Genomic DNA, 23,203 nt, shown 5'->3' with positions numbered 1-23,203 from the left:
GAATATCCCACAATGCCACGCGCCTTGTTAGCCTCGCCGCAGCCCTCGCTTTAGCACTTTTAAAACCGCTCGCTCACAATGCAAAAAGCCTGTAGTCTTTCACAATAAACGCTTTGTCCTTTTCTTGCTGGCTTATTATTGTTTCAAAGCTGAAGAAAGCAAAGTGGCCCTTGACGACGAAGCGGTCGTCTTATTTTGAAGGAGGAAGGACAGTGTGTTTCCGGTAGTGACGTCACGTGACAGCAAGCCGTTCGTGGTGAGCAGCAGTCGAGTGCAGAGCTCGCCAGCCAGCCAGCCAGCCTGCTGCCCGCGTGCTGCAACCTGCAGCCCGCAGCCCGCTGCCTTTCTGCCTGCTTGCCTACTTCGGGCTCGAGGAGAGCATCATTCGCGGCCACACGCTGGACGGCGTGCGCGCGGAGCCTGCAGCTCTTCGTCCCGGAAGCCTCGTCCACCACCGTCTGCCCGTCGTCGTCGCCGGCGTCCGCGGGTGAGCCAGCCCGAGCGGCGGCGGCGGAGCGGCGGCGGAGCGGGGCGGAGCGGAGCGAGGCGAGGCGAGGCGGAGTGGGGCGGGGGGGTCCAGCGCGAGGACCGACCGCTATGGACCCCCAAGCGGCGACGCAGGCTCCGGCGGCGCTCGGAGCCGACGGCGGCGGCGGCGAGTCGGAGTCCGGCGCCGGTTCGGAGGACACCTCGGCGGGATGCTGCAGCGACACGTTCAGCAGCCTGCCCGACATCGAGCAGGAGAGCCTGGAGGACAAGCTGAGGGGGCTGGCGTTCCGGAAACAGACGTCCTATCGGTAAGTGAGTGGACCTTTCCCAACCCTCACGTCTGTTTTCTGATGCTGTTTATGCCTGTCACTCTCCGCCACTGGCAGAGTCTCTCTCTCTCTCTCTCTCTCTCTCTCTCTCTCTCTCTCTCTCTCTCTTTGTGTATTTCCACTTCTTACTGAATTTACATCAGCGCATTTCAATCCAATTGCATACCTCATCCAAATTGAGCTCCTTCGCAACAGCGTGCCCTAATTATTTCTCACATTTGTGTAGCTTCGCATGCCACCGCATTTGTGTTGCAAACATTTCTTCGCGTCGCGTGGCGTCGCGTGGCATCGCGTGGCGTCGCGTCCCGTCGCATCGCATCGCATCGCATCGCATCGCATCGCATCGCATCGCATCGCATCGCATCGCATCGCATCGCATCGCATCGCATCGCATCGCATCGCGTTGGGTGTTAGCCTCATCTTAGCAGCCTCCAACGTGAGTTGCTTTGCACACTGGAAGCATTTCAAGGGACGACAGGGACGATGCCTTGTTGTGCGAGGAGGAGACACACACTGGCACACACACTGGCACACGCACTCACTATTGATTGTTCATGTGCGTGCGGGAGGGAACGCCAGCCGCAGCCTGGCACCCCGGTGTGACTGGCAGCTGCTAGTGAGAGTGAAGACAAACTCACACACGCGCAAATTAGTCATGTTGTCAGTTGTCAGTGTCAGGAAGGTGTGGAATTTCTCGATCGGATCCATCGCACAAGCGTCATGTGACTTTGTTCAGACAAGTTGACTGGAAGGCCATTCCACTTTGAGGTTTTGCCTCAAATACTTCAGCACTTTGTCTTCCCTTTCTTGGCCTTGGAAAAGGAAAGAAAGAAAGAAAGAAAGAAAGAAAGAAAGAAAGAAAGAAAGAAAGAAAGAAAGAAAGAAAGAAAGAAAGAACTCTTCAGGACATGTTTGTCTTTGAAGGATGACTGGAAATTGCCTAATGGACTGCAAAATGGCTGCTTGAAGCCAGCTCGGCCAGCTTGCTGTGTGTCTTCAGCCGTGGCTCTTTGGCGTGATAGATATGTTTACCAAATGTGGCGTCCGTCGCCAAGGGAAACGGCTGACTTTTCAAAAACAACCACGCTGGGCAAGCATCTCTGCAAATGGCGGACGGCATATTTTGCTCTCCTCCTCCAACGTCGTTCGCAGGTCATCGGCGACGCCACTTAAGAAGGTCGTTCGGACCCGGCTCGCTCCTGCCAATGACCAAATGTGGACATGTGCAGGAGGCTGAGAAAGCATGCGGTCCGACACCAAAAACTCCCCGGGTGAGGAGGGAGGGGCTTACTCGTGCCACTCGGCGTTTATGGCGGCACGTGCTACATTTCTGCCAGACATTCGTCACGCTCGCTCGCTCGCTCGCTCGCTCGTGTGTGTGTGTCCTTCCAGAATAACGTCCCTCCTTTCATCTATTCTTAGACTTGACATCCCACCGCCGCAGCCTCCAGAAGAATCCTCTCTTTCTCTGGGTGTGTGCGTGAATTAGCTAGTAAAGGAGTCGGTGTGTAAGACATTCCTCCAATTAACTGCTCAGTGGCAAAGGTGCACTTCCTGTCTGCGTCGGGGCGAGGGGGGTGGCACAGTAATTGGCCTCCGGAGGCAAAATGGATCCTCGTGTCGGGCCCGTTTTCATTCCCACCTCCAGAAATGTGCTTTTCTTATGTAACTAAGCCTTGTGAAGTTTGAAGTGGCGAGGAGAACGCGCCAAGCCTAACAGGATTTGTCCCCGTGTGTGCATTTGCTTCTCGTGCCTGTCGTGGCTTATTTTGCCCATAATTCAGGATCGGACTGGCTCACGGGCGCTCTTTATTAGTCGTCTGGCTGTAAGAAGCTTTTCCGCTTTGGATCGCAAGCTATAAAAAGAACCAAAAAAAAAAAAAAAAGAACAGAAATGAGAAGTTCCTGCGATGGCATCACTGGAAAGCATTTGTCAATTATTTCTCCATCTTGAGCGAGGACGTCGCAAGTCGCCTTGTGCAATAGAAATGAGGACAAGCAGCGGCGCACGTGACCTTTGGCCGGCCGCCAATCGACAAACTGCAGGGTGCCTTGCCTCGCGCCTTGAGGTACTCCCTCCCACTGCGGTTCCCACAGGCCCATCTGTCCCCTTTGCAGTGATAATAAAGCCCCCGGCCGAGGTGACGCCGCGGTCCAGTACCGATGACTACTTTCCTATTTGCCCTTTTGTTGCCTTTCAAACTGTGGTTGTTAAAATACCTAGCGCAGATTGGAAAGGACTCTTTAGCTTAACTCTGGCAGCTTATCAAATTCAAATTGAAGTCGCGTACGGCACGGCACGTGTGTTCACCAAAAAAGGTGGAAAACGCCGGCTCACGCGGGGAGGATTACGGACAAGTGGTCATCTCGCGGCACTCACAAAAATGAAGCGCCCGCACACACACACACACACACACACACACACACACACACACACACACACACACACACACACACACATTGCGAGTACATTCCGCCCTTATTGTGTTGGTCTTTGTGGATTGTCGTTTCATCCTCTGCTTCGTTTTGGATCAAATGCACGCACGCACACACGCATGCACACACACCCACGCACACGCACTCTCAGTGGTACATCCCCACGCACACACATGCAACCCGGCAGGCCTCAGCTACAGAGATACGCTATAATTAGTGAGACAGCATCTTTATCCCACTGTGCGTGTGTGTGTGTGTGTGTGGGGGGGGGGGGGGGCGTCATTAGCAAATGATGAATTTTATTAGGCAGCTGCGCCTGCAAGTTAAAGAGGCAACACACCTCTCCAGCTCAAATTGGAACAGCGCCATCACCAAACCACTTAGCATGATGACGACCATTGGCTTGCCTTGCTTGCTTGCTTGGCTTTTCTTCTTCTTCTTCTTCTTCTTCTTCTTCTTCTTCTTCTTCTTCTTCTTCTTCTTCTTCTTCTTCTTCTTCTTCACGTTCCTCGCCGTGTCTCTCGTGTGCTTCTCGTTGCGCTCTGCATCTATTCTCAGCAGGAGAAGGTCAGAGATGCACACGCGAAGCCGCCCACACATCGCAACACACACATTTTATGAGGCCGATTTTCCGGCTGCATCCAACGCGTGTGAATTGAAAGCAAACGGACGATCGGGAAGATCACAATTGTCGTGATCGCCATAACCACGTGAAACTGCAGTCTCCGAGTGGGAGTTTTGTAGAAGAATAAATGTCCCACAAAAAATGATTGTGTCATCATCTCAATCGAATTTGACCCTCACTTGAGTCAGGGTGCAAAAGAAGGCGGGCGTGGGAGGATGGAGGGATGCGAGGAGAAAGTGAGTTGAAGGACGGACGGACGGACCAGGAAGAGGATGAGCCATGAGTAGGAGGGAGGAGCCAAAGGATGAGTGGGAAGAGGAGGACAGAGGAAGAGGTGGAGGATGAGGAATCAGCCAGGGAACAAGAGGAAGAGGAGGAAGGAAGGAAGGAAGGAAGGAAGGAAGGAAGGAAGGAAGGAAGGAAGGAAGGAAGGAAGGAAGGGAGGAGCCAAAGGATGAGTGGGAAGAGGAGGGCAGAGGAAGAGGTGGAGGATGAGGAATCAGCCAGGGAACAAGAGGAAGAGGAGGAAGGAAGGAAGGAAGGAAGGAAGGAAGGAAGGAAGGAAGGAAGGAAGGAAGGAAGGAAGGAAGGAAGGAAGGAGAGCGAGCAGTAGGCAGCAGGATGAAGAAGGATGAAAAACTCCTCGTCTCACCCAATGTAGCCGCTAGCCCGTCAATGGCGTTTTGCACTGTTTGCTAGCATGCAGCTACAGTAAGTTGCAAAGAGGTGGGAGTGGGCGGGGCCTGCTCGCGACGTCACCATGGACGCTTCCCCGCAGCCGTCGCGGCACACTTGAAATTTCCCAGAGAGGGAACAGCTTATAAATAGAAGCAGAGGAAGGTCGGAAAGGAAAGGAAAGAGTCTGACTTCCTGAGCGCAACCTGACGACGGACGGGATGCGCCGCGGTAACACACAAAAAGAAAAAGAAAAAGGAAAAAAATAAAACACAGCAAGCCGCAAAAAGACGGAAGCTCCAAAGTGTCTACTTTGGGCTTGTGCTTCTTTGTTCTTTGGTGGCGCATTTTTCTTTTTGTCAAGTCAAAAGCGGCCACCTCACTTCAACATAGTTTCCTGACGTCACAAGATGGCAGCAAAGCGCTACTTTGGTCGCAATGAAACGCCTTCACTCATAAATAGTTTTCGGATTCATGACTCGCGTACGTCGACGCTCATGTCGCATAGTCTGCCATTATGCTAATTGTGTGTGCGTGTGTGTGTGTGTGTGTGTGTGTGTGTGTGTGTGCGCGCGCGCGGTAATGTCTTCCTGCTATTGTGGTTTGTGAAACGCGCATTCCTGCGCGCGCGCGTGTTAGCGAATAATGTCCAGATTGCACGGGCGTTTCCTGTTTGTGTGCCGTTCCTCACGAATGCGTGTCATTTCCACTCAAGCGAAACTAGAACAATGACGTCGCCACGGCCCGTATGAACATGTGGAACGCGCAACTCGGCTCGCTCGCTCGCGCGTGCATCAGGCAAGGCTGCGCATCAGTTGTTTTTGTGACGTCACTCGAGGCACTCGGAGCGCGCGGCTCAACGGGCCGCGTAAACGTCCGCCCGCGTGTTTACCGGACGAGCCGACGAGCGTCGCCACGGCAACGCCGACAGCCCACCTTTTGCGGGGAGGAGGAAAAGGAGGATGCATTTTTTTCCCCCCCATCTGGATCAATGTTGTCTATTTTCAGATTCACTAACCCGTCTTTTATTTTCTGCTGAAAAGAGTCAACAAATTTGCACACAAAAAAGTTTCTAATTGCAACAAGCACTACTGTATGTCGAAATAGAATTAGTGAACTCTCTTAAACAACAGCAAAGTTCCACTGGATGGCAGCAAAACTCTACTTTTGTCTAAATACATTTCTTCAATTCACACCAACATAGTGTGTATGTTTGTGTGTGTGTGTGTGTGTGTGTAGCGAGCAGGTGAAGCGCTGTTTGTTGACAACATGGGCAGTTGGCCGACAGGTCGTGCTGGGAGCGCGGCTTGTTAGTTGCCTCTCATGACAAAAATATTTGTGTGTGTGTGTGTGTGTGTGTGTGGGGGGGGGGGGGTCATGCCCAGTCAGCATACATCCTTGCATTTCTCCCATTGTCACCCACGCATTACTATTTTTATCCCGGGATTCGTGTGTGTGTGTGATCACGTTCCAGGGTGCGTAAACAGACTCCTCTTTGTCGTCCGGCTTGACACTTGGTGACAGGCGGCCCGCTGAAACCCAAGCCGGTTGCCACATAAGTCCGTGGGTCATTTGTTAAAAACAAAAAGAAAACCTTATTCATTCATTTGTAATTCCGACGGCCGAGTCGGAACATCAGGAAAGCCCATAGTGGCGGCTCCTCCTGAATTCCTTTGCACGTGCGTGTGTGCGCTTTAAAAGAAAAATCTTCTTTTGTGCCCCCCCCATGCAGGAAAGCCATCTCACGGTCGGGCCTGCAACACCTGGGGCCGCTGCAGGTAGCCCCGCCTCCCGCCTCCAACGGCCCCGGCAAGGAGCTTCGCACCCGCATGGACTGGACGGTAGGCACCTCAAAGTACTTCTTCCCAATTTGAGGCTGGCTCCACGTTGAGTAACCGCTGGAGACTCCAAGTGCGGCACCATGTCGTCGCCTCCACATTGCAAAATGAGTCAAAGCGCTTTGGCTATCTTTCTTTTTTTTGTGACTCATCTCCCGTTGAAGTTAAAAGCGCCACTCCATTATCATCTGCACTCGAGCCACAAATCGCCACTCGAAGGCCGCTGCTGGAGCGCTCTCGTGTTCTTTTGTCGCTTCGGTTGATCCAAGAGAAGCGGGATTTTTTTTTTTTTTTTTGCCGGTGTAACAATCCCGTGACGCTTCCTTTCTCCTCATCACCGCTGGCCTTTAGCACGCACACCGCACGATAATGGCTCGTTAATAAAACATCAGGGCTGGATTGGAGTGGCGCAAAGAAGCGGCGCCCGCCGTTCGCCGCCTCCAATTAAGCGCTCGACACGTGGGTGGGCGGAGGGAGGACTGTCGCGTGAGCCAGCGATCCCATCATCCTGACGTTGTGTGATGCAACACCACGTGCACGCAATGATGCTTTTACTCAGCGCGTAGCGTGCTTTTGTTTCTTCTTGTCACATTCCACGCACTTTCGCCACATTCTCGGTTCATAATACTTCCATACATAGTTTTTCATTATTTGGCAAAACATTTCCCTCTGTCCAGAACATTCTTGAATCATCTGAAAGATCAAACCTAAACAAAACATAAGATAGATGTAATCAAGCGTTTGGCATTCTTGGCATGCATTGACCACTTACTTCATGAAGGCAACATTTGTTATTTCCAAGTGCACCAAAAATACAACTATATCAGATCATCAAGTTATTCTCCAAACATTTCTCATTTCCACATAGTCCATCACATCTCCAAAAATGTCTACTTCTGTCGTCGTTATTGACTTGGCGTTGTTAGGTTACGGATTTTAGTCATTGATCTGACTCCAAATTGCGATCAACACTTTACACATAAATTGCTATGTCCTAATCCACACACTGGCGCACCTAACAATTTGGCGAGTTCCTTCTGTCAAAGAGAAGACCAGTAGATCAATCAGAGCAAATTGACCAATTGTTTATTCCTGACAAAGCGCACTAATACAGGCCTGGGTCCCGGTCCCGGGTCCGGGTCCCTCACACTACAACTCGTGCGTTTTTGACGACACATTCTTCCGGGTTGCCCAGTTTTGAAGAAACACAATATGAATATTAAAGCATGCAAAATATTGTGAGATGATTGGTCGATGGTCATCTCCTCCCCGTCCAGGTGTTATCGCTGAGGTCAGGCGGTTGGGTTTTCCCCGCGAAGCCCAGCCACATAGACGTGCTGTTGTTCTCGTTTCTCACCGACCTTCAGGTGTTCACGTCCGTCCGGTACTCCCTATTCCACAACACTTCGGATATAACAAGTTCATGCGGTTTGCCTGCACATTCTTCGCCACCCACCAATCCACACGAGCACTCCAATACTAGATATTAATATGATTATAAGTTTAACACAACCTTAAAAAATATGTTTGCAAACTCCCGAAAGCACATTTCCCTTTAGGCGTGTACTAGCTCGAATGAGATGCTTCAAATGTTTCTTTCTTTCTGGTGTGACTTTAGTAATTGTATGCTTAGGTGCTTTAGAACCCATTTTCTTCAACGCACAAGTGTCGCCGGTCCATTCAGACGAGTGAGCGCCCTGGAAGATGTTTGGAACCTACCAGTTGATCGTCAGACTGCAGCGAGGATCCTTTTGGACCTCTGCCAAGACCCGCATTCCTTCCTCTTTGATGTCATTGGCCCACAGGTCCAGCTTTTGGAGGTGGGAGGGGTTGGACCGGAGAGCCTTGGCCAGCGCCTCGCCGCTTTTCTTGGTCAGGTCGCAGCCACCAAGCCTGAGAAGACAAGAGGGCAGGCAGCCGGCTGACACAAGCCCAAGGTTCTTGGGCCGCCTGGCCTTCTGCCGCTCGACGGGGGTGGAGGAGAGCCTTACCTGAGAACTTGCAAGGTGCACTGCGGCTTTGCCAGTCCGGCGGCGAGCGCCTCCAGCCCGCCGTCGTGCAAGTCGTTCCAGCTGAGATCCAGATGGCTCAGGGTGCGGGACGAGCTTAGAACGGAGGCCAGCACCTCGCCGCTTTTCTCGCTCAGCTTGCAGTTGCCGAGCCTGAGAAGACAAGAGGGCGGGCGGCCGGCTTACACAAGCCCAAGGTTCTTGGGCCGGCTGGCCTTCTGCCGCTCGAGGAGAGCCTTACCCGAGAACTTGCAAGGTGCACTGCGGCTTTGCCAGTCCGGCGGCGAGCGCCTCCAGCCCGTCATCGCGTAACATGTTGGAGGTGAGAACCAGCTCCCTCAGGGTGGTTAGAACGGAGGCCAGCGCCTCGCAGCTTTTCTTGGTCAGGTCGCAGCCACCAAGCCTGAGAAGACAAGAGGGCGGCCGGCTGACACAAGCCCAAGGTTCTTGGGCCGCCTGGCCTTCTGCCGCTCGCTCGACGGGGGTGGAGGAGAGCCTTACTTGAGGACTTGCAAGGTGCACTGCGGCTTTGCCAGTCCGGCGACGAGCGCCTCCAGCCTCTCGTCAGACAAGTCGTTCCAGGTGAGGTCCAGCTTCCTCAGGCTGCAGGGCGAGCTTAGAACGGAGGCCAGCGCCTCGCAGCTTTTCTTGCTCAGCTTGCAGCCCATGAGCCTGTGAAGACAAGAGGGCGGCCGGCTGACACAAGCCCAAGGTTCTTGGGCCGGCTGGCCTTCTGCCGCTCGAGGAGAGCCTTACCCGAGAACTTGCAAGGTGCACTGCGGCTTTGCCAGTCCGGTGGCGAGCGCCTCCAGCCCGTCATCACCCAAGTTGTTGCAGCTGAGATCCAGCTCCCTCAGGGTGCTTAGAACGGAGGCCAGCGCCTCGCAGCTTTTCTTGCTCAGGTCGCAGCCACCAAGCCTGAGAAGACAAGATGGCAGCTGACACAAGCCCAAGGTTCTTGGGCCGGCTGACCTTCTGCCGCTCGAGGAGAGCCTTACCTGAGGACTTGCAAGGTGCACTGCGGCTTTGCCAGTCCGGCGGCGAGCACCTCCAGCCCGCCGTCATCGAAGTCGCTGAAGCTGAGATCCAGCTCCCTCAGGGTGCGGGACGAGCTTAGAACGGAGGCCAGCGCCTCGCAGCTTTTCTTGCTCAGGTGGTAGCCGTTGAGCCTGAGAAGACAAGAGGGTTTGGGCTGCTGACATGTGCGCGGCCGGTTCAGCGTGCTGGCTCGATGGCACCTACCGTGATTTTCGAGAAGCCTTGACCACCGGCAGCAGCATCAGGAGCCCCTTCTCGGACGGAGCGTAGTTCCGGAGTTTGAAGCAGCTCATGTCTTCGTCGGAAGCCTGCAAGAAGAAGATCAGGGCCGACCACATGGCCGGAGGTAGGTCCCCCGTGGACAATTCCCCCTTTTTTAGGTATTGTTGGATCTGCTCCAGCAGGGACTCGTCCTTCAGCTCTTTCAGGCAGTAGAACAAGTTGATGTTCTCCTCAGGAGAGTTCTTATCTATCTGTTGCTCGATCAAGCGGACTGTTTCTGCGTTGCTGTGGCTGAAGTTCTCGGGAGCCTTCAGCAGCTCGCCCATGAGCTTCTGGTTGCACTGCAAGGAAAGGCCCACCAAGAAGCGGAGGAACAAGTCCAGGTTTCCGTCACTTTCTGAGGCTTTGCGGATGGCCGCCTCGTGGACCCGAACGAGCGATGTCTGCTCGCAATGCATGGTGAGCTCTCCCAGCACGTTCTTGTTGTCCTGGAACAGGCTCATCATCACGTAGAGAGCGGCCAGATATTCCTGGATGCTCAAGTGGATGAACTGAAACATCTTGTCGTGTTGGTATTTCTTGAGCGGGGGTACCTCTTCGAAGACCTCGGTGAAGACTCCCGAGTGTTTTGCGACCTGCGGGTCATCCAAGCCGCTTTTCCGCAAGTCGCTCTCGTCGAAGATCTGATTCTTTTCCATGAGGTGCCCAAAAGCCAGCTCGGCCAGCGCTTTGACGTACTCCGTGCTCTTCTGGCTGCCTCGCTCCTCGGACTTGTCCAGGTGATAGAGTAGGAACTCTGTGTACATCTCGGTCAGGGTTTCGGGCAGCTTCTCTCCCTGCTTCCGATAATCTCGGAGAATGGTGGCGGTGAACCAGCAGAAGATGGGCATGTGGCACATGATGAAAATGCTGCGGGACTTTTGGATGTGCTTGATGACGTCCTCGTTGAAGAAGCTCTTCCTGAAGTAGTCCAGCCGCTGGGAGCGGCTGAAGCCTTTCACCTCGGTTCTGCCGTCCACCAGGCGCGGCGGGATGTCGCGGGCCGCCTGGGGCCGCGTGGTGATCCAAAGCCGGGCGCAGGGAAGCAGGTTCCCCTTGATGAGATGCGCCAGGAGGACCTCCACGGGGTACGCTCGGGTCACATCCAGGTGCTCCTTGCGCTCGTCGCTCAGGTCCAGTTTGAGGCTGCACTCGTCCAAGCCGTCCAGTACAAACAAAATCTTGACGTCGCTGCTTTGGTAGGTGGGCTTGCCCGAATCTTGCAACCTGGCCAAGATGTCCTTCAGCATCTCGACGGCCGCTTTGCTGTTCCGGACGAAGTGCTGGATGAGCTCTGCTAGCGAAAGCTTTTTCTCCTCCTGCATGTTCAACAAGCGGAAGGCGAAGGGAAAGATGAAGTCCACGTCTGTGTTGGTTGTCCCGTTGGCCCAGTCCAGGACAAACTTGCGCACCAGGAAGGTCTTCCCGATGCCCGCGAAGCCCACGGTGACCATGGTGCGAAGGGGCATCTCGCTTTTGAAGATGTCGCACGGCTCGACGGACTCCTCCTCCTCGTCTTCGCCGCCGCACGTCTCCATCTGAAGGACCTCGTGCTGCTTGTCGGGAAGACCGGCGACGCCGCGGCTAATTTGGAGCTTGGTGTAGACGCTCTCCAGAGCCTCCTGCCGGCTGGGCTCTGTTTTGCCCTCGGGAGCCTTGCAGTACATGGCCCGCAGGTTCTCTTGCAGCTCCCGCTTGAATTCGCCTATCTGGACCGCTAAGGAGGTGCTATCTGAGGGTGCACAGGTGATACCTGAGGGAGCGAGCAGAAGGAGATCAAATGCGTCTTTAGGCCTGGCCGCAAGCGTGCTGCACCCATGCCGCCACTTCCGCTCAAGGAGGCAAGTGAAGGAGGCAAGCGGGGGAGGGCAGCATCGGAGAGCTGCTTTGTGGAAAGACCCACGCTCACCTTACCTTTGATTTGCTGCATGTCGCTGCGTAGCTTCTGGGCCAGGTTGTTGTTGTTGCTCTTCTCCAGAATCTTGATGGTCTCCTCCAGAGCGTTCTTGCCGTACCTGTTCACCAGCTCTTCGGCGATGTCAGTCCGGTCGACGTTTTCTCTTTTGCTCTTAGCCAGACGCGTATACAACTTGAACTTCTTGAAGTCCTCCTCCCCCAGGTCTTCCAGCGTTTCAAACACCAGCTCCTTGCTCTCGGCATCCGAAGCCATCTTTCCCCCGTGAAACTGAAAGCAAAAGGCGAACTTTGATATTCTCGCGCAACACCACTCCACACCCAAAGCGCAGAAGGTGGCCCGATTTCCACCCTTATGAGGACTTGCTTCCTGGTTCTCGAGGCTGCTCGACACTGACTTTGCTACTGGCTTCGCTTCCTTGTCGTTACGTTCCCTAAAGAAGTAGCTGACCCCCCCTCCGCCATACTTCAATCAAAGAAAACAACTGACAATATATCGAGAAAGCGTCCGACCGTCCGGCCGGCTCACTAAATAACGCCACAAACGGTCGGCCCTTTTTAAAAGCAAAACTATATGTCTATACGGCTCAAACAACAGAAAGCAAACTCACTTGTCGGTCTCCTTCGCCTTGTCTGCTCTCACCGTGTGAGCGAGCCAGCGAGGGCCTTCCCAACGTAATTGTCGCCATGGCGTCCAAAGGTCAGACCAACGCCCTGCCCTGTCTGCACAAGCCCGCCCACTTCATACATAGACAGACTCACTTTGGGAGAAAGCAAATTCTCCGCTGGCGCGCTCTGAAAATCCCAGCCCGCCACGACAATGATGGCAGTCTCGCCTGCCCACCCGGCAGGAGAACGCTGTCAACGGCGACCACCTGTGGATGGAGACCAGCTGCTCGGGCGAACTCTGCTACCTCGGGGAGGACGCCTGCCTGCTCAAGGCTGCGGTGAGCTCGCTCGCTCGCTCGCTCACTCGCCCCAAGTCATCTGCTTGTCTTGACAGCCAACCTGTGTGTTTGTGCTTGAAGAAGTCTGCGCCCAGGAGGAAGTGCGCCGCCTGCAAGATCGTCGTCCACACCAGCTGCACCGAGCAGCTGGAGAAGGTAGTGCACACGCACGCACGCACGCACACACACACACAGGAAGTCCAAAGCCCTGACGTGACGCCTTGGCCGTCTCGTGATCAAGATCAACTTCAGGTGCAAGCCGACTTTCAGGGAAGGAGGCTCGCGGTGCCTGCGAGATGTAAGTCTCCCGACCGGAGGTCCGAGCGGGGCCCAGGCCAGGTGCAGGTGTAAGGCGGCGCCGTCTGCTCTCTGCCGGCAGAACGTGCTGAGGCATCACTGGGTGCACCGCCGGCGCCAGGACGGAAAGTGCAAGCAGTGCGGGAAGGTCGGTGGCAGCCACGCACGCAGGCAGGCTGGCAGGCCGGCAAAATGGCCGCCGGCCCGCCCGCCCGCCCGCCACGCCGTCTAACGGTCTCTGCCAGCGACATCCCTCTCCGTCCTCGTCTTTTGTTTGTCCTTTCCTTCCGCAGAGCTTTCAGCAGAAGTTCTTCCACAGTAAAGAAATCATCGCCATCAGCTGTTCGTGGTGCAAGCAGGCTGTGAGTTTGGCTCAAATTGGAATTGTCGTGCGCGAGCTTGCCCACCATCTGAGCTAAATTCCGTCAGACTAGAAACAAAACATGTAACTAACTCGGCGATGTGATGTTGTGTGAAAATGTTGAAATGAGCTGCTGGCGGGTGCTAATTTGTGTGCCTCGCGCGGGCAGTTCCACAACAAGGTCACGTGCTTCATGCTGCACCAGATCGAGGAACCGTGCTCGCTGGGCGCCCACGCCGCCGTCATCGTGCCTCCCTCCTGGATCATCAGAGTCAGGAAACCGCAGGCAAGCTCCGAGCGCCGAGCGCTCACGGCGCGTAGCGCTAACCGCTAACCCCATCTATGCACAGAGCTTGCTCAAGAACTCGGCCAGGAGGAAAAAGCGCACGTCTTTCAAGCGCAGGACGAGCAAGAAGGGGCCGGACGTAAGTGACACGGATGGCGACTTGCGCATGGCCTCCCTCCCTCCCTCCCTCCCTCCCGGGCGGCCGCACGTGGCGCTGACATTCCCTCCCTCCCTCGCCCTCCCTCAGGAGTCCAAATGGCGGCCGTTCATGCTGAAGCCGCTGCCCTCGCCGCTCATGAAGCCCATCCTGGTCTTCGTCAACCCCAAGAGCGGAGGCAACCAGGTTGGCATGAGCGTGGCTAGCGAGCTAGCCAGGCAGAAGCGTGGCAGAAGGTCAGAAAGGTCGCTGGCCGTCCTGTCCATCCCAGCCCATCTGCTTCTTGTCCGCAGGGCGCCAAGCTGCTCCAGATGTTCATGTGGATCCTGAACCCACGGCAAGTCTTTGACCTGTCGCAGGGCGGCCTTCGGGAGGCGTGAGTGTCTGCGGCCGTCGCCGTCCGGCGCTATTCACGAGCGACAGAGCGCCACCCTCTCTGTTCTGCTGTGCTCTTTCAGCTTGGATTTGTATCGCAAAGTGCCAAACTTGAGGATCCTGGCCTGCGGTGGAGACGGCACGGTAAATTTTGCCTTGACGTCCTTCCGCAATGACCCCGCCCCCACTTGGCCTCGCCCCGCCCCCTTTGCTACAAGAGAGCGCAATCCATTTCCTGCTTGCCTAGGTGGGATGGATCCTGTCCACGCTGGACGAGCTACAGATGAACCCGCAGCCTCCGGTGGCCGTCCTTCCTCTGGGAACAGGAAATGACCTCGCCAGGACGCTCAACTGGGGCGGGGTGAGTTCCCAAGCTTCACTCGCCTCCCAAACGCAAACAAACCATTTTTGCTCTGAGCGCTTTACATTTACAACAACAACAACAACAACTACAAAAAAACATGCTTAAATGTGTGTGTCCCAAAAGTTTGGTCCCAAATCCATGGGCCACAATCCAAGAAGTTTCCGCCATGCAGCCTCCTTCCTGTGCTCGATTTGATTTAGATTTTTTTTTCTGGCAGGGCTACACGGACGAGCCCGTGTCCAAGGTTCTGGGCCACGTGGAGGACGGCTCGGTGGTGCAGCTGGACAGGTGGAACCTGCAGGTGGAGCAGAGCGACGGCGCCGAGCGGCAGCTCCAAGACGGCACGCAGAAGGTAAAGGAGAAGCGGTTCGTGTCGCCGGCGTGTCGCTAACGTGCGGTGACTCGCTCAGCTGCCCCTCGACGTCTTCAACAACTACTTCAGCCTGGGCTTCGACGCTCACGTCACGCTGGAGTTCCACGAGTCCAGAGGTGCGTGGCATCCATTTCTCTCACCTTCTCTTCTTAACCTTGCCACCATGTTTTTTTTTTTTTTGGTGTTCCAGAGGCCAACCCCGAAAAGTTTAACAGTCGCTTCCGCAACAAAATGTTCTACGCGGGGGTGAGTCTGACTTTTCACAATTTGCTATTTTGTTTTCAAGCAAATTGCAAACAGTTGTGTGTGCGTGTCTCTGTGCATGTGTGTGGCTGGCAGGCCGCCTTCTCCGATTTCCTCCAGAGAAGCTCGAGGGACTTGTCCAAGCACGTCCGAGTGGTGGTGAGTGCAAAGACGCTTTCACGTGGGCCGTGCCCGCGATGACAATGTGACACGTCCGCGGAGGGCGACGTTGACAAATGGGATCGAGTGAGAAGCAACTGGACGCGTGCTTTGCAGTGCGACGGGACCGACTTGACTCCCAAGATCCAAGATTTGAAATTCCAGTGCATCGTCTTTCTAAACATTCCCAGGTGGGTTTGTTTGTTTGTTTGTTTGTTTGTTTGTTTGTTTGTTTGTTTGTTTGTTTGTTTGGGTTGGCGGCGGCAGCGGCGGCGGCGTTAGCTAACGGCGCTAGCTAACGGTCTGGTACCGCCACGGTCTGGTACCGCAGGTACTGCGCGGGCACCATGCCCTGGGGGAACACCGGCGACCACCGCGACTTTGAGCCGCAGCGTCACGACGACGGCTGCATCGAGGTCATCGGCTTCACCATGGCCTCGCTGGTAGGAGGCGGGGCACGCCAAACGCCAAAGAAAAAAAAAAAAAAAAAAAAAGAACCCTCCAACAATTATTTTCATTGCTTCCAGGCGGCGCTGCAGGTGGGCGGTCACGGCGAGAGGCTCCACCAGTGCCGAGAGGTGGTCCTCACCACCTTCAAGACCGTGCCGGTGCAGGTCAGTTTGACGGCCGGCTGGCTACCTTTTCAGATGTGACCTTTGACCCCCTTCTGGCCTGGCGCAGGTGGACGGAGAGCCGTGCCGACTGGCGCCGTCCACGCTGCGCATCTCGCTGCGCAACCAGGCCAACATGGTCCAGAAGAGCAAGAGACGCACCTCGGTGCCGCTGCTCAACGAGTGAGTCACGCACACACGTGAGCGAGCAGGCGTGCAGGCGAGCAGGCGAGCAGGCGAGCGGTCTCGGCGGCGTGCGTGGCAACTAACACTTCTGCACCGCATCTTTGTGTGTTTGTGTGTGGCGGCACTGCAAAAACTCAGCTGACCAAGATGAAAGGGATGCAAGCGATAATGACAAAAAAGCGCCACACGATGGCGACATCGCGGCCACTCTGGCGGGATGACGAGCGAGAGAAATGCAGCCAGTCTTTTGGTTTCCTCGCTCATGCGTCCAAATGTCATTTGGCTCGGGCGGGCGGGCGGGCGGTTGGGTCTATGTAATTAGAGCACTTTTGAATTTCGCTCCTTTTCTTCCTTTTTTGGCAGCAGTTTTTGCAGTGCTCAGCTCAAGGCAAAGTGACTAACACGAGCTCTTGGACCGTGTAACTTTTTTTTTGTGGGCTGCTGGGTGCCTCAACTGACCTCTTTTCTCCACCTCTCCATCCTCTTTGCCCGCCCTCCTCTCTCCCTTTGGCCTCGGCACCGCACCGCACCGCACTGCACGGCGTGGCATCATTTGCGTCTTTTCCTTCCGCTCCCTGGCCACGCCTCCCCCGTTCTCTCTCTCTCTCTCTCTCTCTCTCTCTCTCTCTCTCTCTCTCTCTCTCTCTTGTGTGTGCGCATGCGCGTGGCGGCGCTAGTATTCAGAAGGTGTGTGCAGGTGACCTGCGCCGCCTCTCTGCTCCCCCCGACTCCTTCTCTGTGTAAGTACCTCAGCCGCTGTCATGTCAACGTTCTGCCGCCGCCGCCGCCGCCGCCGCCGCCGCCTGTGTGTGTCAAAACCTTCATGCGCTTGGACAGCTCCGAAGCGCCAAATCTCCTCGCAGCGATGTGAATCTTTTATCGGAGCAAGCAAGCAGCACGTGGCCGTCTGTCCTTTCTCGTCTCGTGCGCTTCTGCTGCTTTGGGTGTGCCGTAAGAGCAGCTGGCTTCCCGCGTTTTGCCTCCACGTTACGGCGGCGGGTCTTGAGCAAGCATCTCTTTGCGCACGTCCATTTTTTCCCGGCAGCCCTCACGCCGTCCCCGAGCGGCTTCGGCTGCGGGTCAACCGGATCAGCCTGCACGACTACGACCGCTTGCAGTACGACAAAGAGCGGCTGCGGGACATCTGTAAGTGCGCACGTTCGGCGTTCCGTCCGACCAATTGTTGAAGGGGACGCCGTTTGTTTGCCCGGCAGCGGTTCCGGTGGGCATCGTGGTGGTGAGGGGCGACTGCGACTTGGAAACGTGCAGACTCTACATCGACAGACTGCGAGAGGCGAGATCCTCGTCTTGAAATCCTTTGATTGCGGAGCTTCCTTTCCTAACCTGGCCCAAACTTCTTTGAACTCAGCAGGACTTGCAGCAGGCGCCCTCTCTTGGCCACAGAGTGCATTACCAGGTCGGCTCGACCGAAACCAATTCGTAGTCGCTTTGCACCACCGTCGGTTGAAATGTTTATTTTATTTGACGCTCGTTTTTTGCAGGATGAGAGCCGGGGGATGCCTCGGACCACCTCGGCTGGCAGACTCTCTCCCAGCTGGAGCTTCTTGGATTGTGAGTTCAAAAAAAAGCCAACATCGTTGTTTGACATGAATTTGTCGATGCGGTCGTTTCCCCCCCGCAGCTACGTCAGCCGATCGCTTCTATCGCATCGACAAGGCTCAGGTACGAAGCTCGGCCGGGAGTTGACGATGCCTTTTGTTTGCTTTGGCCCGCTGAAGACCCCTTTTGTCGCTGACGTCCTTCCGTAGGAGCACCTTCACTTTGTCACGGAAATTTGCCAGGACGAGGTGTTCATCCTGGACCACGAGGGCCCGGCGGGGGGCCGGGCGTCATCGGCCGGGATGCCCGACCTGGTGGTGGAGCCCACCGCCGGGTGCGAATGAGCCTTCTGCCGTAATGTCGCAAAAGACAGCCCGAGTAACCCTCCGTGTCGTGTCTGTTTCTAGCGCGCCGTTGACTCCCGAGGAACAAGGTAGCCAGCCGGTCACGCTAGCGTGCTTTGCGCTCCGTTCCACGCGCTCCACTCGGTGGATGATTTCCGCTCCAATGTATCTTTTGCAGCGCTGTTGACGGCGGCGAGCGCCGGGGATCTCTCCATGGTACAAAAGAACCTTCTTGTGTCTTGAGTGGACGGACTCCCGGCAGCCCAGCCAGCGTGGCCTTGATTTGTGTGTTTGGCGCAGTTGTCGGAGTGCGTGCGTCACGGCGTCAGCCTGCTGGTGCGAGACGCCGCCGGTTGCTCGGCCCTGCATAAAGCCGCGCAGAAAGGACACGCCCAGCTGGTGGTCTTCATCCTGCAGCAGGGTACGGCCAAACTGCAGCGCCCCCTGCTGCCACGGCATGCATGCGACACTTTGGCTCCATCTATTCTAAACGGATCGTCTCCTTGCTCCTCAGGATCCAAAGTGCTTCTCGACTTGCCCGACAGAGAAAAGTACGTCGGCTTGAAAGGTTGTCGTGAGCGCGTGCGACTCCAATGCACCTTTTGACCCGCTTTGCGGTGTGTGTGTGTGTGTGTGAGCAGAGGGGACACCGCCTTGCACAAAGCCGCTTCGGAGAAGCAGCACGCCGTGTGTCGGCTGTTGGTGGAGGCGGGCGCGTCGCTTCACAAAACCAACTTTCAGGTGCGCTCACGCCGCAGACGCAATGTCGCCGGGCTGTCCTGATTTTGGCTGTGGCTCACAGGGGAAGACCCCGGTGGAGCAGGCGGCTGGCGACCTGGAGCTGACCTCCTACCTGAGCAGCCACAAAACACCTTCGGCCCCCCACGAGGACTTGGAGACGGCAGTCTGACGCAAACACACACCCACGCACTTTTCACACTCGGGCGCAGGTTCCACGTCAGCGGGCGCTTTCTGGCCCGCCCGGCTATTTATTTTCTATTTATTTATCGACGGAGATATTTATTGCGGCAAGTCGAGTGCACTTTGGAGAGCGGCCGACGTGCTCAAGTGTTTCCACCCGTGCGAGCCTTTGTGCCAAAGACGCGATGATGCACGTGTCCCACCCGAGCGGCTCACGGGAACAAGTATTCTTTGGCCGCTCCAAAAGCTACGACTAACAAAGGAGCGGAAGCCGAGATGCAAAATGCCAAACGAGTGACATTCACAAATATCAAAATAGAAATAAAATCTTCTTTGAAATGTGTTTGGAACCCTTTGCTACTCCGATGTCATTGCCAAGTGTCAACATGGCACAGCTCAATCAGAATTGCGTCTTTAGACCCGTTTTACATTTTTCACTTGACTTCCGCTCCAAACATTGCATCCCAAGTTTGTGAAAAGGATATTTAAGATGAAGCCATCATATCCAATCAACTTTGCAGCTGCCAGCTTCCAACTGACCTGTGCGTGCGTGCGTGCGTGCGTGCGTGCGTGCGTGCGTGCGTGCGTGCGTGCGTGCGTGCGTGCGTGCGTGCGAATTCTGAGCCATACTCAATGTAAAATGAACAGATGGCATGTTGCTGCATTTCTCCGCTAATCGTTTACATCACATTCATGTTTTTAGTGTTCCACTGAGGGAGGTACAGTGCCGTACTTGAGCGCCGCTTGGCTTGGAGATTGTCTTCTCGTTTTCCACCTATTTATCGAGCCTTTTTTCTAGTAAATACATCAACAGAGAACAACTTTGCCACGGTAGAGATGAATCGCATGTAACGACGACGCCCCCTTTTGCAATTTTTCCACTCAGTTGTGAATTGAACCCGAGTGAGTTATTGGCTCCATTTGATTGAAATAGATTGAAAACCAAAAGAAAAACTCTAAAGTGCCACACGTGCATCTCAAAGCGAATGTACGGCGATAACTTGAACCACAAAGTCGGACGAGTTGACTCGTTTTAAGCAGGACTGGAATGAAATGACAAAGAAAATCGTTTGGATGGTGTGAACTGAATGAAAAGCTTGTTGTACAGTTTTGTGTTGAAAGACCAATTGTTTATTTTGGGCGCATCTTTGCTCCAAGAAAGATTTTGGATTTGGATTTGCTCTACTGATATGCACACGACGATGGCTGCTTGTGGGCGGGGCCTGCCTCTTCTAATCCACACACTTTTCAATTTAATCGAAACTTTGTATTCCGTTTATTCTCACTAGCGTTGGTTCTGCATGGCATTTTCTGACCTCACAATTGATTATTTTCCAGTATTGGCTTAAACATTATTATTATTATTATCGTTATGAAGATGAATCTTATTGTTTCAACTATTAAATTATTGTTTGGAGTGTTTCATGTCCGGGCTTACTTTTGTATCGCTGCTGAAGATGACTTGAAGTGCTTTATTTGGAAGATGATGCTGTTTCTCTGTTATTCTTTGTTGGAATGCATGTTTCCTCTTTTTCCATCGTCACAAACATCCATACTTATTTCTGCTTTCTGGTCCCGGGAATCTACAAATATTGACAGTCTATTAATACTTCATTTTAAATAAAAGATACACGGATCTTTACTGAAATTCTTGTATGAAGTGCATCTTCTGTCCATCAACCCACGACCATGGGGCTGGTAGCTTGTGAGCAAAATGCTCAGGCGTATCAATGCGAGCTTATTTAATTTTAGTTGACAAAAGTATTTGCAGCGCTCATTTAGGAAGTGAAAGAACGATGATGAATTTGCCCGTATGAATCACGACAGGGAATTTCCAGGAAACTGTTTCAGTTTTTTATTTATTTATTATTATTTAGTATCAATATAAATGGCATTTTTCCGATAAGAAAGTAAATATAGTTGAATGTGTGTTTTCTTGTTTGAAATGAATTTACGTTTACGTTCAAACGGTGGGGTCGCGTACGTCATGACGTTTTCATGACGCAATACGTATTACACTTGCCTGAACGCGGAAGTGAGCGGCGGCAGAAAAAAAGCGAGGCGGTCGGTTGTAAGGCGACTTGTTTGGACTTGTTTGCCGGTTAAAAAAAAGCCTTCATTATTCTGTAAGTATTTCTTTAGCTTTCTTTAAGCAACGTTTTCGTCGCACTGAAAATAACTGCTGACGTCTCGAGTTTATCTATTTGTCAAAAGTTTTTCAACCAGTTGCTGTGTGAATAAACCCATTTTCTATTTTAAATGTTGCTCGTCTACTTTTATAATCTCATTTGTACTCCCATTTAAACGTCTTAATTACTTCAATGATTTCGTCTCAAAGGGAGACGTTTCTTTCCACTGTAGTAGTGTTAGGTCTGTTAGGTTTACCCATTTCAATAAAATCTTCAGTATATAACCGACCATCCTAGATTCTCTCACAAAGCTATGAATTGTAGTTTGTCTCGGTGTACATGGCAGCTTTGGTAAGCCAAATGTTATTTGCTTGGTGCTTTCGGTGAAGTCACAAGACGCACTTTTGTGACCTCCAATATAATGTTAAAACATCTCGCCACCAGAGGGCGACAAAACTGTAAGATCAACTTGGTCATGAATGGACGATTCATCGTCTTTTAATTCTGCTGTATAAACGCTCGTTTTGTGTTTCTTTTGCAGCAGAGCTGATGGCAAATGGACGCGTTGAAATTCATGACCCTTTCGCCAACCTCAACGACGCAGACAACCTCCAAGACATGCTGGAGTTTCGGCTCCTGATGGCGTACACCAAGAGGAGACGGCGGCGGTGGGAGAAGAAGAGCCAGACGTCCGTCGAGGACGGGGCTCCGGACTCAACTCGCACGTGTTTGCTGCCGGCTGAGAGCCAAGAAGAAGCGACGCCGCCGCCGCCAAAGACCAAGAAGAAAAAAAAGTGGAAGCGCCTGCCCAACATTTTGATGTGCATCAAGCCACAGCCGGAACAATGTCACAATGAGGCCGAAGGCGAAAATGCAGTTGTGGAACGCTTTGGAGGTTTTCCAAGCGGTAAGGAAGCAACAATCCGTCCTCCTGTGACGATAAACAAGCCAGACCAAAGACTTGATATTTGATTGTATTATGCATGAAAAAAAAGTTTCTCCGGTGGAGTTGAACGAAGAGATGGACGAGGAGATGGACGAGGTAGCCAGCAGGCTGACGGAGATTGCCGACGAAATCCCTTTTGCGCCGCCGGAATATGAGAGCGATGGGCCCGATGACGGTGAGTGCCGTTTTGGGAGCCACAACGTTAAGAGCCAACCTTCACGTTTCCAATTTGATCACATTGTGTCGGCACGCTTACCGCCAGACACCGACGTGGAGAAGCTGATCGGTATCCTGCTGAGGGAGTGCGGAGACAATTATGACGAGGAGGTGACCAAGGTAAGGTCTCGGTCCGCCGTCACCTTCCCGCTCGGCTGCTTAGCGGTCTGCTTTTCCGTCCCGTAGGGCTTGAAGGAGGCTCTAAGCTCCACGCAGCTTTTGTGGAGCAACGGCTTCTTTGACAAGTTGATGACGACGCTGCTGAAGAGGATGGGACTCTTCAACGCCGACCCCGAAGCGCCGGGACCGCAGACTTCGCCCAAGACCCAAATGGCGGTCACGTGCGAGGTAAGAACGTCGGCGGCGCCCTCTCGCCGACTCCTTCAAAAGGCGTCGTCGGTGCCTGCCCGCAGGTGACCAGTCGACTGTCGGCCGCGGACACGCTGCCCGTGAGCCGGCTGCTGGGCTACGGCGCCACCTACCTGCAGAATCACTTCTCCTCCTGGGCCAAGCAGCAAGGCGGTTACGTAAGTCCCGATCGGCTTTTTCCGCTCAATCTTTTTGAAGAGATGAAGCGACGTCGACTGTTGCAGGAGGCGGCGTTCGACGACGACGACGACGAGGAAGACGACGTCCAGTGATAGCCGCCGCCGCCGCCGTCGTCTTTGCTCGTTCCACCTGATTGGGTGCAGTTGCTCGTACTTGATAGCCAAGGACTTAACTTGACTTGAATTATTTTCTAGTGATTCTTATCTCGTTTGCATTGCACAACTGTCATCTAACATTTGCAAAATTGGGCTTCTGCTGACATTTCAGGAGGAACCAAAAATGCACTTTTGAATCTTTTTGGGCACACAGGTGATGAAATGAGAGGAGGAAAAAAAAATTGTCAGCGTGGTGACTGGACTAGGATAGATGATTGTATTTCCAACGAGTGTACACTGAGCTTTGAAAAACAGGAATAAAAATGAAAGTAAATTCAAAATGTTTTCACATTTGATTGAAGTCTTGACTGTAGCTGCTTTTATATTTCAGGAATGAGCAAGGTGTCGCTGGAAAAGTTGCGAAACAGCACCCTCTTGTGGTTAAGACAATTGTGTCGCCGCTTTTTCAG

The 23,203-nt window shown here is 53.7% G+C and overlaps 3 protein-coding genes across 9 annotated transcripts; 2 read left to right on the top strand and 1 right to left on the bottom strand.

Moving 5' to 3' along the window:
* The first annotated feature begins 241 nt into the window (after nt 1–241).
* dgki (diacylglycerol kinase, iota) lies at nt 242–20,446 on the top strand. 3 transcript variants are annotated; one of them, XM_068649622.1, is made up of 34 exons: nt 516–797; nt 6,287–6,395; nt 12,466–12,561; nt 12,643–12,717; nt 12,803–12,859; nt 12,941–13,006; nt 13,152–13,220; nt 13,389–13,505; nt 13,570–13,644; nt 13,753–13,848; nt 13,956–14,038; nt 14,121–14,181; nt 14,285–14,398; nt 14,619–14,753; nt 14,812–14,890; nt 14,965–15,020; nt 15,114–15,176; nt 15,294–15,367; nt 15,508–15,619; nt 15,704–15,790; nt 15,858–15,970; nt 16,651–16,713; nt 17,019–17,119; nt 17,188–17,267; nt 17,346–17,390; nt 17,476–17,545; nt 17,616–17,656; nt 17,743–17,867; nt 17,941–17,966; nt 18,056–18,093; nt 18,178–18,298; nt 18,392–18,428; nt 18,519–18,618; nt 18,680–20,446. In XM_068649622.1, the coding sequence occupies exons 1-34, from the start codon at nt 598–600 to the stop codon at nt 18,785–18,787; spliced, it is 2,892 nt and encodes a 963-aa protein (XP_068505723.1). In that variant the 5' UTR covers nt 516–597; the 3' UTR covers nt 18,788–20,446. The 3 variants fall into 3 exon arrangements, with proteins under 3 accessions (XP_049616300.1, XP_068505723.1, XP_049616299.1); XM_049760342.1 differs by lacking the exon at nt 16,651–16,713 and having other exon boundaries at nt 520–797; XM_049760343.2 differs by lacking the exon at nt 16,651–16,713 and having other exon boundaries at nt 242–797; nt 13,570–13,848.
* On the bottom strand, nt 7,462–12,370 carry LOC125991931 (NACHT, LRR and PYD domains-containing protein 3-like). 5 transcript variants are annotated; one of them, XM_049760325.2, is made up of 10 exons: nt 12,226–12,370; nt 11,615–11,885; nt 9,644–11,453; nt 9,400–9,570; nt 9,158–9,319; nt 8,903–9,073; nt 8,643–8,804; nt 8,384–8,554; nt 8,112–8,285; nt 7,462–7,796 (listed from the first exon to the last, which is right to left on the bottom strand). In XM_049760325.2, the coding sequence occupies exons 1-10, from the start codon at nt 12,301–12,303 to the stop codon at nt 7,784–7,786; spliced, it is 3,183 nt and encodes a 1,060-aa protein (XP_049616282.1). In that variant the 5' UTR covers nt 12,304–12,370; the 3' UTR covers nt 7,462–7,783. The 5 variants fall into 5 exon arrangements, with proteins under 5 accessions (XP_049616282.1, XP_049616280.1, XP_049616283.1 ...); XM_049760323.2 differs by having other exon boundaries at nt 7,462–7,783; XM_049760326.2 differs by lacking the exon at nt 8,384–8,554 and having other exon boundaries at nt 7,462–7,783; nt 12,226–12,369.
* Nucleotides 20,447–20,771: 325 nt separating the features above from the next.
* LOC125991987 (apoptosis facilitator Bcl-2-like protein 14) lies at nt 20,772–23,074 on the top strand. Its single transcript, XM_049760506.1, has 7 exons — nt 20,772–20,924; nt 21,469–21,834; nt 21,923–22,048; nt 22,136–22,209; nt 22,276–22,437; nt 22,503–22,616; nt 22,683–23,074. Exons 2-7 carry the CDS (start codon nt 21,477–21,479, stop codon nt 22,728–22,730), a joined length of 882 nt encoding a protein of 293 aa, XP_049616463.1. The 5' UTR covers nt 20,772–20,924; nt 21,469–21,476; the 3' UTR covers nt 22,731–23,074.
* Nucleotides 23,075–23,203: the final 129 nt, after the last annotated feature.

The sequence above is a fragment of the Syngnathus scovelli genome, chromosome 22 (assembly GCF_024217435.2).
Source record: "Syngnathus scovelli strain Florida chromosome 22, RoL_Ssco_1.2, whole genome shotgun sequence".
Lineage (NCBI taxonomy): Eukaryota > Metazoa > Chordata > Actinopteri > Syngnathiformes > Syngnathidae > Syngnathus > Syngnathus scovelli.
The sequence above is the reverse complement of the archived record's forward strand: the minus strand, read 5'-3'. Positions and strand labels throughout refer to the sequence as shown.

Bases quoted from the DNA above. Each gene is read 5' to 3' on its own strand.
- dgki (XM_049760343.2), top strand. From the start codon at position 598: ATGGACCCCCAAGCGGCGACGCAGGCTCCGGCGGCGCTCGGAGCCGAC. The intron at 15,791-15,857 runs GTCAGTTTGACG...GGCCTGGCGCAG, and splicing joins TCAAGACCGTGCCGGTGCAG to GTGGACGGAGAGCCGTGCCG. The intron at 15,971-17,018 runs GTGAGTCACGCA...TTTTCCCGGCAG, and splicing joins TCGGTGCCGCTGCTCAACGA to CCCTCACGCCGTCCCCGAGC.
- LOC125991931 (XM_049760323.2), bottom strand. From the start codon at position 12,303: ATGGCGACAATTACGTTGGGAAGGCCCTCGCTGGCTCGCTCACACGGT. The intron at 11,886-12,225 runs GTGAGTTTGCTT...TTTTGCTTTCAG, and splicing joins AAGGCGAAGGAGACCGACAA to TTTCACGGGGGAAAGATGGC. The intron at 8,555-8,642 runs GTAAGGCTCTCC...TTGTCTTCTCAG, and splicing joins TGCACCTTGCAAGTTCTCGG to GCTCGGCAACTGCAAGCTGA.
- LOC125991987 (XM_049760506.1), top strand. From the start codon at position 21,477: ATGGCAAATGGACGCGTTGAAATTCATGACCCTTTCGCCAACCTCAAC. The intron at 22,049-22,135 runs GTGAGTGCCGTT...GCTTACCGCCAG, and splicing joins GAGCGATGGGCCCGATGACG to ACACCGACGTGGAGAAGCTG. The intron at 22,438-22,502 runs GTAAGAACGTCG...GCCTGCCCGCAG, and splicing joins AAATGGCGGTCACGTGCGAG to GTGACCAGTCGACTGTCGGC.